Source organism: Entelurus aequoreus, linkage group LG04 (genome assembly GCF_033978785.1).
Source record: "Entelurus aequoreus isolate RoL-2023_Sb linkage group LG04, RoL_Eaeq_v1.1, whole genome shotgun sequence".
NCBI classification, from domain to species: Eukaryota; Metazoa; Chordata; class Actinopteri; order Syngnathiformes; family Syngnathidae; genus Entelurus; species Entelurus aequoreus.
Genome location: NC_084734.1, coordinates 10,442,656 through 10,457,989, shown reverse-complemented (window position 1 = coordinate 10,457,989; position 15,334 = coordinate 10,442,656). Strand labels below are relative to the sequence as shown.

Here is a 15,334-nt window from a genome sequence, read left to right as displayed (position 1 = left end):
GCCTCTGCGGTGTTCCACGCCATCGTCTGCTGGGGTTGGGGGAGCATGGCCAGAGACAGGAGCAGACCCAACAAAGCAACCAAGAGAGCCGACTCCACCCTCGGCCGCCCACCAACTCTCAGCCAGTGTCCAGTCCGCATGGATGAGCGAGGATACGTCCAAGGAGACCGAGGTGTCCGATACCTGCTCATTCAGCCAAGACACTGTGAAGCTTGTCCGTCCCTGTCTCTTCATCTACTCCTCCAGTCTCTCCAAACGGACTCTGGTGTGGCAGAGACCTAGCAGCTGGTCTCCATGGCCAAAAGGCTCCCGGGAGGCAGATCCAGAAGCCCACAAAAAAGCATAGCAGAAGTCAGGAAAGTGCTACCCCTTGTCACACAGTCCCAAAGGGTCCCCAACTAAAAGGCAAAAAAAAAAAAAGACATGAAAAAAAGAGGGAAACACCAGGAACACAAAAGGATGACACAAGAGCACAGAGCTCCTGCCACCAGCAGCCACTAATGCGGCGCCATCTTGGGGGGAAAAAATCCAGTGTAAGTGGTGTCTATATGGACTAGAGGGCTCCAACATGTCGCTTACAAAAGAGTAAAATAAATGGTACATTAAACACTTTCAAGATGAACAATTTACACTATCAATTAAACCAGCCCGAATGCAGCTAAGATAGGCTCCGGCACCCCCCGCGATCCCAAAAGGGACAAGCGGTAAAAAATGGATGGATGGATGGGTTGCAAAAATGGCATCATGTAAATAAATACCCCCTTAATTTAATCCCTGTGATGGCTCGCTCTGAAATGGGACTGAATTGAGCAGTGAATCAATGCAAAGCTTCAGTTGTCATCTTGACTTTGGCAGGATGGCGTCTGTCCTGCTGCTGTGGCTTGCTGTGTCTCTGACTGCTACACTGGCTGTGGACAGAGCCAACTTCAAAACCTGTGACCAGAGTGCCTTCTGCAAGTGAGTCCAATGCAGTCATGGGAACTATGGTAGCCTCACATTTCGTCACACACATGAGTAACACCTTTGACTTTCAGGCGTCAGCGAGCGTTGAAGCCTGGCGAGTCTCCCTATCGAGCCCTGCTGGAGACCATGGAGCTAACCAACACCAGACTCACCCTGCAGCTCAAGAATGACAAGAACAAGGTGAAACAAACAATTGAGCTTGACTAGGTAATATTCATTTAAGACATTCAATAGAGCTGTCGAACTAAAAATCAGCATTGAGGTATGGCGTTAACAATATGTTTGTGTTTGTGGTTGTAGTTTGCATCATTCTGAGGGCTGTTTCTAATTGTGTGTCCCTGTCACAATGCTACAACACCAGGAAATCATATACTTCAATAATACAGGAGTAACTTAAGAACTTCATTGGTTCTGTGACTGTGCTCTTAACTGGAAACACTTGTATCTTAAATCAACATCTCTCATTAAAATGAATTGAAATCAACACTTGGCCCCAACAAAACACCACAGTTTTAACATGTAACAACCAAACAAAAGCAAACCTATATACAAACCCCGTTTCCATGAGTTGGGAAATTGTGTTCGATGTAAATATAAACGGAATACAATGATTTGCAAATCCTTCTCAACCCATATTCAATTGAATGCACTACAAAGACAAGATATTTGATGTTCAAACTCATAAACTTTATTATTTTTTTGCAAATGATAATTAACTTAGAATTTCATGGCTGCAACACGTGCCAAAGTAGTTGGGAAAGGGCATGTTCACCACTGTGTTACATGGCCTTTCCTTTTAACAACACTCAGTAAACGTTTGGGAACTGAGGAGACACATTTTTGAAGCTTCTCAGGTGGAATTCTTTCCCATTCTTGCTTGATGTACAGCTTAAGTTGTTCAACAGTCCGGGGGTCTCCCTTGTGGTATTTTAGGCTTCATAATGCGCCACACATTTTTAACGGGAGACAGGTCTGGACTACAGGCAGGCCAGTCTAGTACCCGCACTCTTTTACTATGAAACCACGCTGTTGTAACACTTGGCTTGGCATTGTCTTGCTGAAATAAGCAGGGGCGTCCATGGTAATGTTGCTTAGATGGCAACATATGTTGCTCCAAATCCTGTATGTACCTTTCAGCATTAATGGCGCCTTCACAGAAGTGTAAGTTACCCATGTCTTGGGCACTAATACACCCCCATACCATCACAGATGCTGGCTTTTCAACTTTGCGCCTATAACAATCCGGATGGTTCTTTTCCTCTTTGGTCCGGAGGACACGACGTCCACATTTTCCAAAAACAATTTTGTATCAGTCCATCTTAGATGAGTTCAGGCCCAGCGAAGCCGACGGCGTTTCTGGGTGTTGTTGATAAACGGTTTTCGCCTTGCATAGGAGAGTTTTAACTTGCACTTACAGATGTAGCGACCAACTGTAGTTACTGACAGTGGGTTTCTGAAGTGTTCCTGAGCCCATGTGGTGATATTCTTTACAGACTGATGTCGCTTGTTGATGCAGTACAGCCTGAGGGATGGAAGGTCACGGGCTTAGCTGCTTACGTGCAGTGATTTCTCCAGATTCTCTGAACCCTTTGATGATATTACGGACCGTAGATGGTGAAATCCCTAAATTCCTTGCAATAGCTGGTTGAGAAAGGTTTTTCTTAAACTGTTCAACAATTTGCTCACGCATTTGTTGACAAAGTGGTGACCCTCGCCCCATCCTTGTTTGTGAATGACTGAGCATTTCATGGAATCTACTTTTATACCCAATCATGGCACCCACCTGTTCCCAATTTGCCTGTTCACCTGTGGGATGTTCCAAATAAGTGTTTGATGAGCATTCCTCAACTCTATCAGTATTTATTGCCACCTTTCCCAACTTCTTTGTCACGTGTTGCTGGCATCAAATTCTAAAGTTAATGATTATTTGCAAAAAAAAAAAAATGTTTATCAGTTTGAACATCAAATATGTTGTCTTGTAGCATATTCAACTGAATATGGGTTGAAAATGATTTGCAAATCATTGTATTCCGTTTATATTTACATCTAACACAATTTCCCAACTCATATGGAAACGGGGTTTGTAATAAATATTGTACAAAAACAATACAAGAGAATGGAGCACAAACAACTAGAGTAGTTTTCTAAAGTAATGTAGTAATTATGTACAGCATTTGCTTACTTCCAGCTTCTTCTCCGTCAAACACTAACAATCGGCAGCTTTTCCCTATTTTCATGGATAAATGTTCAACGTTAAGATGTTATTTTAAGATTATTGGTTGGCGTTGGACTCATTCTGCTTCAGTATGGTGCGGACTAGCTGGGATACACTCAAATTTCTTTGCAATGTTAACTCTGTCAGGTTTTTAATGATTTCTTCTTTTAATTCAATAAGTATCATCCAGTTCTTTTTCTCAGCACTGTCCTCCACACTCACACACACTAATGTCAATGTCTAGCTAAAAACTAATGCTAGGGTCTAAGACCAGATGTTTTCTCACGGGGTTCACTGACATTTAATGTCGGGATGCTTGTAACTCAATTTTTTGCTTGCAACACAAAGCATAACAGTTAGCAGAGAAAGCACTCTTATCTCAAAAGTCCCCGAGAAGGGGCCCTATTATGCAAAAAACAACCTGATTTTGACCTAATGGTACTGGCTTGTGTTTATTTTAGATAACATTTGGAGTCAAACAGTGTAGGCATTGCAGAGATATTTATAAAACAATCTTGCCTGTTGTCATACCTTCCCCAAAAGAGCCGTTTGGGAATTTGCTCTGCCTTGGGATGTTTTTTTATCTTATCTGGTCAATGGATATGTCCATATACGGTAAAGTTGTACCCAGAGGGCTTTGCGCGATACCGCCATTGTAGTTCGCCCCATAGTCAATGAGTTCCTTCTTTATTGCTATCCTCTTGTTGTAGGGCAGACTGACTCTTGCCATTTTTACTACAACTTAGCTTAGGCCTATAGTTCCAATTTATATCTGTCAGTAGACTCGATGGCAGGGAGAAGATGTTGTCAAAGTGGAGGCACGTACACAAGACCGCCCACAAAATGGCGCATCCTGAAGAGATGGTTAGAAAGCAGCTTGAAGATGATCTGTAAATCATAATCTATACAGAAATTTGACTAAAGATCCACCATTACATGTTATGTAGACAACAAGTTTTTAAGTTCAATAACTTTAAAGTTGTAATAGCACTGTAAACATATTCCTACCTTGTAGTGTGTCCTTTACAACTGAGCATGCCCACTAATCAAACATTGCAAACATTCAAGTGAAGTTTATTTGCTCTCATTACTAATTATCCTGTCCAAATCTTTGAAATGATCCTATTATGCACAATTGGCCTTTTAATGATGTGCTAACAATAATGTGTGCCTTGAAGCAGTTGATGAGCACAAAACGAGGGATCAGTCGTCTCCCTCGCTTGTTTAGATTAAATAGTCTCCTTTTATTAGGAGTGTAACAATTTGTTTTAACAACGATTCAATTCGAATCATAATTTGAGGTCGCCGACACTATTCAGGGACGATATTAGTTTATGTAGACCGACCCAAAACGATTCAGTGAGTTGAGATCGAGTCAGTAACCTTTTAGCCAAAAATTCAAGCAGTGTGACTGCAAAATAAATCCTGGATACTTGACACTGCAGGTGATGTTTTCTATATTCCTGTTATTTCTTGTAAGGAAATGAGGTACACTATATTGCCAAAAGTATTTGGCCACCTGCCTTGACTCACATATGAACTTGAAATGCCATCCCATTCCTAACCCATAGGGTTCAATATGATGTGGGTCCTCCTTTTGCAGCTATTACAGCTTTGGTTGTTAAATGTTAAGGTGGTATTATTAAATAGATGTATAATTGTTTGGTTGTCAAATGTTAAGGTGGTATTATTAAATAGGTGTATAATTGTTTGACTGTCAAATGTTAAGGTGGTATTATTAAATAGGTGTACCGGTATAATTGTTTGGTTGTCAAATGTTAAGGTAGTATTATTAAAAAGGTGTCGGTGTCTAGCAGGACCTATTATCAGCATTTCTGTTTTCTTAGTGTTAAGATGCAAACAGTTGCTGGACATCCATTGTTTAAATTCATTTAGACCAGTGGTTTTTAACCTTGTTGGAACCCCACCAGTTTCATATGCGCGTTCACCGAACCCTTCTTTCAAATTCAAGACAAAGTTATGTTTTTTTACTAGTGCACAAAATGAACCATGCATCAACATCACCTTGTTCAAAGAACAAAACCAACACAGTGCATGAACTCACAACAAATTACACACCTGCAAATCAGTCTGACTTCTGCTGTTGCCGTATCCATGAAGCCGATAGGGAGAAGTTTTTATTTACATTTACATGTCGGGTGTGCCTTGACCTCCGCGGCGTAGCCTCCGTCGAACCCCTGAGGCCGACTCCAGAACCCCGGCGGTGCGATCGAACCCAGGTTAAGAACCACTGATTTAGACACCCCTCCATGTGACTACAATCTGGCATGTTGGTCATGTTTAGGGGCATGTAGAGTTGGGTGTCATCATAACAGTGAAAGCTAACACGTATGATGTCACCTAGCGGCAGCATGTAGATGCTGAAGAGTACACGGCCAAGAACCGAACCCTGTGGAACTCCATACGTTACCTTAACATACTCTGAGCCTGAAGTCACATTGTGATGGGAGACGCACTGCATCCTGTCAGTGAGATAGGAGTTAAACCAAGAAAAGGCTAAGTCTGACATACCAATACGTGTTTTGATACATTGTAATAGAATGGTATGATGGAATGTTAGCACTGTAGCTCACATGGCTATGTTTGTGTTGCTAACGTTTGTGTCCTCAGAGACAGGCGTGTACCTCATCAGCATTAAAGCTACAGAGACACAAGATGTTTAAGCTCTCTGAATTCCAGCGTCCAGGGTTAATTTTGCTCACCACACCTTCAATACACTATTGTGGGACCTCTCAGATTTTTTTTTAAATTGCTGCAACATTTTATATGGGACCTTTTTAAAGTTGGATTACACATATTCAATTCTAATTGCTTCTACCTCCTCAAATCTGTCCTTTCTCGCAGGTGCGTCTCCTGCTGGAACTCTATCGCCTCCAGGGAAACATAACCAGGGTGAAGATTAATGAGCTGAAGCCACTGAAGCCTCGCTATGAGGTCCCAGACGTGCTCATCAGAGAGCCGCCGACAGAGCCGTAAGTTTCCCTGGATTGGTTGACTGAGCGGTCAAAGGGTGACATTGTTTTATCATATTGAGACCAGTTTTGTTTTCGTCAACGATGACGAAATCATTTCGTTGATGCCACTTTTTTTCATGACGATAACGAGACGTTGACGAGATAAACATGTCTCTGATGACGAAAACATGACGAGACGTGTGTGAGTTTTCGTTGACGAGACGAGAACGGACGAAAATGTTAGTGGGTAATCTGTCAGACGTTTAAAATGCATGACATTTCTGTTTATTGTGTGTGTCAATTAAAACCACGCCCACCAACTGGCGTGCAGCGCACAACGTGCTCAAAACGTCAGACTGTTGTTACTCATCAGGCAATGGACCGTGATGGCGGCGGCAGTTTCAACACAGGGGCTCTGTGGTCGCAAACGTAGAGACGACATATGGGTGTATTTTAAATATAACCCAGCAGATAATAAAACAGAGTGTATTGTGAAGGAAGACGGTGACAAATGTGGCCACAAAATATGCGGAAAAAATACGACCAACCTTAAGCGGCACCTTAAGGCTCGCCACAAGGATATTTTTTATGCTGTTAACATAATCGATAAATGTCATAGTAAGCTAATACATTAGTACGTTTTCCACATACTCCTGGCACAAATGGGCTGCTAACTTTAGGCTAAAGTTAGCTTTTGTTACGCTAACGTCAATTCATTATGTGTGTGTTACTTTAGCAGCATGTTTAGCCATGTTTACATTCAGTGACGGTGTGGTTATCTCTTTGTGAGTACGTTCTGTCAGCACGTAACTTGATATGTTAAACAGGTCGAGTTACTGTTATACGTAGAGTCTGCTAGCTTTAGCCTAAAAGCCACAAGTGACGTTGTGCAGCCCCATTAAGGAATCAGGAATGAATTTATTATTTTATTACATGGTTTGCACAAATGAAAGAGAGTGGGGTTGTATGATATCTGTTGTAATTGCACTGGCAGACAGGGCCAAGTTGAGCATATGTGTTCCTCATCCATCACTCATATTTTGGGCATGTTTATGTTCATTGTACTTTAACAAATTCTGAGAAATAAAGCCACAATTGCTGAAGTAGAATATTTTTGTTTTTTGGCTTTTTTGGAGTAATGAACTTTGATTCCCCTGTTACCACTTTATCTGTGTGTAACACACAATCCTTGGATCAGAAATTTGCTGTTGGGTGGAAACCTTATATGTCTAAAACCATTCCTTTATTGTTATTATTTGTGAAAATAGCAGATCTGCAAGCTTACAATGGGTTGAACTTATAGATCTGCTGCTATTTTCACAACTTATGTGTGACACTGCCCAACAGCAATCTCCAATACTTATTGACCTAAATTAATTTGTTAAAAGACTATACTTATATCAGGGGTCACCAACCTTTTTGAAACCAAGAGCTACTTTTTGGGTACTGATTAATGCGAAGGGCTACCAGTTTTATACACACTTAAATAAATTGCCAGAAATAGCCAATTTGCTCAATTTACCTTTGACTCTATGTTTCTATTAATAATTAATGATATTTACACTTAAATGAACGGTTTAAAAGAGGAGAAAACACAAAAAAAATGACAATTAAATTTTGAAACATAGTTTATCTTCAATTTCGACTCTTTAAAATTAAAAATTCAACCGAAAAAAAGAAGAAGAGAAAAACTAGCTAATTCGAATCTTTTGGAAAAAATTCAAAACATTTTTTATGGAACATCATTAGTAATTTTTCCTGATTAAGATTAATTTTAGAATTTTGATTATATGTTTTAAATAGGTTAAAATCCAATCTGCACTTTGTTAGAATATATAACAAATTGGACCAAGCTATATTTCTAACAAAGACAAATAGTTATTTCTTCTAGATTTTCCAGAACAAAAATTTTAAAAGAAATTCAAAAGACTTTGAAATAAGATTTAAATTTGATTCTACAGATTTTCTAGATTTGCCAGAATAATTGTTTTGAATTTTAATCATAAAAAGTTTGAAGAAATATTTCACAAATACTCTTCGTCGAAAAAACAGAAGCTAAAATGAAGAATTAAATCAAAATTTATTTATTATTCTTTACAATAAAATAAAAAAATGTACTTGAACATTGATTTAAATTGTCAGGAAAGAAGAGGAAGGAATTTAAAAGGTAAAAAGGTATATGTGTTTAAAAATCCCAAAATCATTTTTAAGGTTGTATTTTTTCTCTAAAATTGTCTTTCTGAAAGTTAGAAGAAGCAAAGTAAAATAATTAATGAATTTATCTAAACAAGTGAAGACCAAGTCTTTAAAATATTTTCTTGGATTTTCAAATTGTATTTGAGTTTTGTCTCTCTTAGAATTAAAAATGTCGAGCAAAGCGAGACCAGCTTGCTAGTAAATAAATACAATTTAAAAAATAGAGGCAGCTCACTGATAAGTGCTGCTATTTGAGCTATTTTTAGAACAGGCCAGCGGGCTACTCATCTGGTCCTTACGGGCTACCTGGTGCCCGCAGGCACCGCGTTGGTGACCCCTGACTTATATTATACTTTTTATTCTTTTTTTTTTGGACTAAAACCTTTATGACTTTTCATCGACTAAAACTAGACTAAAACCCTTTTGAGTTTTCGTCGACTAAAACTGGACTAAAACTATCACATATAAAACTAAAACTAATAAGCATTTTAGTCCAAAAGACTAAGACTAAATGTAAGATGGTTGTCAAAAACAACACTGATTGAGACCAACGCTGTAAATGTTTTTTCTCACACCAGGAACAGTTCTATTTTAGCCCAATGATTTCACTTGACTTTCTCTCCTCTCTCTTCCCCAGCCTATCTCTCTTGTCTCAGGATGAGAACGGAGTGGTTCTGTCACTGGGGGTGGAGTCTCAAAGGGTCATTGTCAGTGCCCGCCCCTTCCGATTGGACATCATGCAGGGTCGTGACGTGCTCTTGTCACTAAACTCGCGTGGCCTCCTGGCCTTTGAGCACTTAAGGATACGGAAGGACACGTGAGAGACCACACTTACACGCACACGTTGACCAATACCAGTACTACACAAATACAGTGGTACCTCAACCTGCCGTCACATTGCCTTTCCCGACCAAGATCGTAATTCACAATACTCATCTTAAAGCAGCCCTGCCCATTGAAATAAATGGAAATCAATTGAATGCGTACTTTATCTGTGGCCCTCTCAACACAGCACCAATTTAACATGTAAAAAGAAAAACAAAGCAATTGTGTTGCAAAAACACTCCAATTGTAAAACAAATAACTACACTACAGTACAGTAGTTTTATGAATGGAACGCGGTAGGAAGATAACGCAAAACATCAATAATGTCAAATTCTAATGGAAACATTCACCTCTTATAGCAGACTGGAGAGGACCTTGAAATTATTTTTGGTTTGCTCTGATTGGCATCTTCCTGTCTCATTAGATCCAAGGTTTACAAGGAGCTAAGTTACCAAAGAGGAAAGGCTGGGATGGTAGCGAGTAATGGTGGGGAAAAAGCAGATATTTCTAATTGTGTTATCTCTCGCAACCAGTGTTGTAGTAAATACAACAGCAGGAGCAGCAAGGACATTGTTGTTTCAAAGCTCAGCTATGATAGAGACATCCAAGGTTTGTTTTCCAATCGTTGGAAAAACAAAGCTATGTCGCTCTCTAGCTATAAGCTAATAATAGCAAGTTACATCGGATGTTTTGGGAAAGATCTTACTGTTTTCACTGCGACATTACCTATGCCATCTAGCGCCTAGTAAATTAAACTATGCTCGCAATTTAAGCATAATAAAATGCAGAGAGGCAGCTTGTAAGTTAAGGTAAGGCAAGTTGAGGTAGCACTGTACCCAGCTCAGTGGACTTTGATCATTTGAGTATTGTCTGACTGGTTCTGTCCTCTTCTCCTTATCACCCTAGTTTCTTCAATTTAGTAACTAGCACATTTGCAAGTGTGTGGGATATTGTCAAGAGTGTTTTATCTAGGTAAAGACCCTCAAGATATCTGTGTATTCTATTACTTGTACTAATACTGTAAATAGTGAATTACTCATAGGGAGAAAACAATGGCCAGTTTTGGAGGTTGAGTGTGAAGGGTGTATTTGGTGCCTGTGCTTGATGGATTGGTGTGGTTTCCAGTGCGTGTGCTAACGATGGATTTCTGAAAAAACTAAATTAGTAATTGTTATTAGTGTTTCCCCATCTACAAATTTCTTGGTGACCATCCATCACGAATAAAATTGGATCACAAATAGATTTGGTGCTACATGTTCACCCTCAGTCATAAACACATTTCAACGCACCTTGCCTGCCAGAGAATAAGAAGACAGAGCACAAGGGTTGATGTTGCCAACTTTGTCTCCATATTTACTTGGATGGCATCATCCTGTTTAACCCTAAACACTAAAAAGACTAACTCTGTCTGCTTCTACATAAAAAAGCTACCTCAAACAAACCTGAATATAAAAATGAATGAGGAGCTCATCGAACAAGTCAAATATTTGGGCATAATCATAGACTATCAGCTGAATTTTGAAAGTCACATTAAGAAAATGTGTAAAACCGTGAAGGCAAACCTAGGCTGTTTTAAGATTATAAGAAACTGCTTAACTCTCAGCTGTGCTTTTACTTTGATGAATTCAATGATTCTTTCACACATATCTTATGGCTTAACTACAAGGTCCCAGGCACACAAGTCATCAATCAAGACCATTGAGTGTCTTTATAACCGCGCCTTGAAAGTTCTAGACAAGAAGAGTATACCATATCATCATTGCCGAATTTTAACCAAATACTATATTTTAAGTTTTACCCATTTTATTTTGTTACACACGGTCAAACTGTTTTTTAAATGCTTAAATAACTCTGCTCCCCAATTGCTCTTCAAGGCAATTACAAGACTGCAAAGTGGTAGCAGATCTACCACCCGAGCAATGTCAAAAGGCAACTGTTGCGTTCCATTACGTAGAACATCTTTTGCCCAGACTGCCTTTTCAATAAAAGGACCACAACTATGGACACTTTGAAAAGTATACCTGCACTTGTCACTTTCAAAAAACAAACAAAATTATGGCTAGTTGAGCAATAATCGTGTTCCCATGTTTAGTTTTTACTCATTTTTACTAATGGGTTTTTATCTAGTCTGCACTTTGTCTGTGTTATTATTATTATTGGCTTTTATCTAGTTTGCACTTTGTCTGTATTATTTCTATTATCATTATTATCGACTCATCTTTGCCTTATTATTCCTATTTTAATGATGTTGGATCTGTGTTGTTGTTGTTGTTGTTGGGGACAAGTGTTATAAATGAGCTTTGGCTACAAACACTATGATGCATACATTGGATAACTGTTTCAGATGTCTGTTTTTGTATCTGTCCCTATTTCAAATAAACCTCTAATAATAATAATTTATTGAGTATCAAAAAAGTGACTTTCGGCAAATTTGATGGACTCGGAGACTTCAAAACGGAAGCATGTTCGGCTCTTCTCAGCGAGCACTGGTTGTAGCTGACGGGCCCCTCCCCCTGTCTAAAAGCTCTGCGACGTCTACCCGGGCGTAAGGATAGCGAGGAGGCGGACAATCACAATCTTTTTATTTCAAGAACAAAACAAACTCGCTGCACCCAGTCATTCTCCACCTAGGCCAGCACCCAGGCACAGTCAGGACTCACAGCCTGTCTCATTCCTTGAACTTTATTAATTCCACAACAGGAACGTTTCTCGGTTTCGGTGCAGATTTGACATACAATAACCAAAGTAAAAGGTAATAAACTAGAATGTATTCCTCTTTATGACTAGCAAGCCTCAGGTGTAGAACCTATCTATATAGGGAGAGAGGGCACCTCTTTCTGAGGTCATTGGAAACCATTTAGACCAGGGGTGTCAAACTGGTTTTCATTGAGGGCCACACTGCAGTTATGGTTGCCCTCAGAGGGCTGCTTTTAACAATGAGTGATATATGAATTTACATGTGTGTTTATATAGTACATTAACAATATATTTTTTTACATAAGCTGCAAAAAAAAAAAAAAAAATTTACTTTAAAAACTGGCAGCTCAGTCCCCAGAATTATACAGTAAAAGGAGTGTTTTTTACAGCATGTAAAAAAATGAATGAATGGAAAAACAATACCACTGTTTATAGCAGCCAGTTTTTTTTTAATGTAAAATCTTGTTTTAATGTTTTTTTTGTTTGTTTTTTAATGTCTTACTGTATATGGAAAAAAAACTACCAAAGTTGATTTTACGGTAAAAAAAAACTCAGTCGGTGGAATTTAACCCTAAAATCTAATGTCAATTTTACAGTCTACAATTTGATTGATAATTTGTTTCGAAATCATAAGTCAAGCAGATATTTAAGTACAGTATTTATCTTTATTTCAAAAAAACAATTTTTGTAAATACATGATATAATATTTTGATTTTGATATTATTGAATTTTAAAAGATATGCAATTGCACGCAGTACATTATTTTAATGTCAAAAGGGAAAGAACAAATATATTTAGTAAGAAAAGATTAAGAATTTTATTAACACATATTATTTGCAGGCTTTTGCGGGCCAGATTTGGCCCCCGGACCTTGAATATGACACATGTGCTTTAGAATATTCAGTAGTTGTCTTCAACTCCAATGGCAGTTAACCTAATGTTTTTGGATAACCTTTTAATTGTTGTCTTTATTTGACTATACAGTATATACACTCACAAGAGAAAAGTGCTTTTCCCAAAGTGACACTTTCTCTCTTTTTGCTATATCCCCTATTCCTGCCATTTTGTGCCATGGAGCAGACAGGCAGACGGAGAGGCCGAGGATGCAAATTTGGCTAACGAGGAAGAGGTCATACACATTAAGATTCCCTCTTAACTATTATAGTATACCTCCTGCAATTGTATCTATAAACAATCAATGGTTCCTATGTGCAGGGTAATAACTATGTCCTTCTCTCCTGGTAGGCTATGGTGATTGAGAAAGACGAAGAGGGCATGTGGGAAGAAACCTATAAATCATTTACTGACAGCAAACCTAATGGTAAGTCCTGTACTTTGTCTGTAAACTTTCATTTTTGCTCAAATGATTCAATGTTGAAAAGGAGTGGGAAAGAGCAGAGCTTGTTTTTCCACCTTTGTGCCCTAAGGAGCATTTGAAAGCAAGTCAAGTGAACCCCACATGACCAAGCACAAAGAAAACTTCCCCCTAGGAAAAAAACCTTGGACTCTGCGGTTTCGACCAGCAGTCAGAGTTGAGGGACCGTTGGTAGAAAGAGAAATAACATAGTTTGAAGTCCAAAAGGAGTAGTGAAGCAGAGCCCATGTCCCATGACTAGGTGATAGTAATATCATAATTTTTACTTCCCTTCTGTAAACAACATCTGCTTGTACTGTTTAACTGGCTCATTTTAGTACATTGCTTAAGTTGGTTGCTTAATCTATTCCACAGTATAATTTCACATATGTGTACAGCTCCACTAATGGACATTGGAGTGTTACTTTAGGTGTACAGCTCCACTAATGGACATTGGAGTGTTACTTTCAAAGGTGTACAGCTCCACTAATGGACATTGGAGTGTTACTTTGAAAGGCAAAATTAAAGTATTGCTAGAAACATAATTTTATATGGGACTTTATTGTATTTAATGTACAGTACATGTTCCAAAAAGAAAAAAAGCATTAAATACCACCAGAATTAGAGATATTACAAGTCAAAGTGATGAAGCTTAGTGTTACGCTCATGACTTGGTGTAACTAAACATTACCCTATAAGATGAAGGCAATTGCATTTTATTGATTTTTGAAATGTATTCAATGTTTATAAATGAATATTTAAATAGACTAAATGTAAAAAAGGGAATTAAATATTTAAAATAAGATCATTAAATGAAATCTAGTTTGGTTACGCCATCATGAGCGCAACACAAGGTTGTAAAAGTTTCAACTACAATTCTAAATAAGATGTCAAAAGCAAACTGAAATCAAATACACACAGCTTAAAGATTGATCAATACCTATTTAAATTTAGTAATACATAAATATGATGATTTATCAAAATATAAAAGAAATATACCTGAACAGAACGCTCATGATGGTTACACCAAAAAGTAACGCTATGAATCGCGTTTTTCCAAGTTTTTGGGGCATTTTTATGCTATTTCCTAGTATCTCCTTTTTATTATTGTTGATTTTAAATGGTCAAACTAATGCATATTATATATGCATGCCCGAGTAAACAAAAAAAAAGTCATATTTATTTTGATTGTTACATTTTGAAGTACATTTGTGCAGGTGGGTGCAAATGTACCCATTACCAGAGCTGTACACATGTACAAAATGTTTGCGGTTTGACAATTTACGAGATCTGTAAATTTCAATATTTTAGAATTGATGAACAAAGGATTTGTGTGTTCCCTGTATCCAGCCTTCTGGATCGTTTATTCTGCAGTACTGTTAGTGTCCCCCATATTTCCACACAGTAACTCGGGTATGGTAACACCAGAAACAGTACAAGAGTGACTTTTGATTCAAAATGTATTTTTCCTTTTGTTCAATATTGAAATATTTCTTGCACCTTAAGTGTGGATTCCAACTTATCTTAATATCATAATCCCTAAAAATGTGTTTTTTGTACTATGTCAATGTCTATACCTTCTATTTGTGTTTCACTATTTCTTACTTTTTCCAAATTATCTTATTTTAATTTTACTTAAAGGAAAATGAGTTTTTATCGAAGCATCTTTTTAATTTGTTCATTTTGACCGCTACCATTTTATTGATTTCTGTGTTAGTGTCATCTGCAAATAGTATTGGCTTTAGGTCTTTTGTGCTTTTATAACACCTAGGTATAAATTATATTAAGTTGTGTTTTTTCGGGTTAACACTACACTGGAGTTATGCTTATGCTGGGCTGGGACCACATGGGACCAGCTGAATTCAACAAAAATAACAATTGCAATAACAAATAATGACGTTAGTGACCATGTTTAACTTGGTTTGTTGTATTACAGGTCCAACGGCTATAGGTTTAGACTTTTCGTTTCCAGGGGTAGAACATGTCTACGGCATTCCAGAGCATGCTGACTCACTCCGACTTAAAACTACTGAGTGAGTAGCAAGCAAAATCTACACAAATTTAGAGCAAATCTGTTACAGAAGAATTTTGTGAATGGGATTTGTGTGT

General features: G+C 38.1%; 1 protein-coding gene across 3 annotated transcripts in view; it reads left to right on the top strand.

Annotated features, from left to right (window-relative positions):
• The window catches only part of ganabb (glucosidase II alpha subunit b), a 43,800-nt gene that overhangs the window by 2,853 nt on the left and 25,613 nt on the right, over positions 1 to 15,334 (top strand). For 2 of the 3 annotated variants that reach the window (XM_062044204.1, XM_062044205.1), the window contains exons 2-9: positions 856 to 957; positions 1,035 to 1,143; positions 6,044 to 6,171; positions 8,987 to 9,166; positions 10,081 to 10,146; positions 12,952 to 13,000; positions 13,117 to 13,192; positions 15,162 to 15,258. In XM_062044204.1, coding sequence (XP_061900188.1) covers positions 856 to 957; positions 1,035 to 1,143; positions 6,044 to 6,171; positions 8,987 to 9,166; positions 10,081 to 10,146; positions 12,952 to 13,000; positions 13,117 to 13,192; positions 15,162 to 15,258 — 807 coding nt within the window. The remainder of the gene's footprint in view (positions 1 to 855; positions 958 to 1,034; positions 1,144 to 6,043; positions 6,172 to 8,986; positions 9,167 to 10,080; positions 10,147 to 12,951; positions 13,001 to 13,116; positions 13,193 to 15,161; positions 15,259 to 15,334) is intronic. The other variant, XM_062044206.1, reaches the window with a different exon arrangement.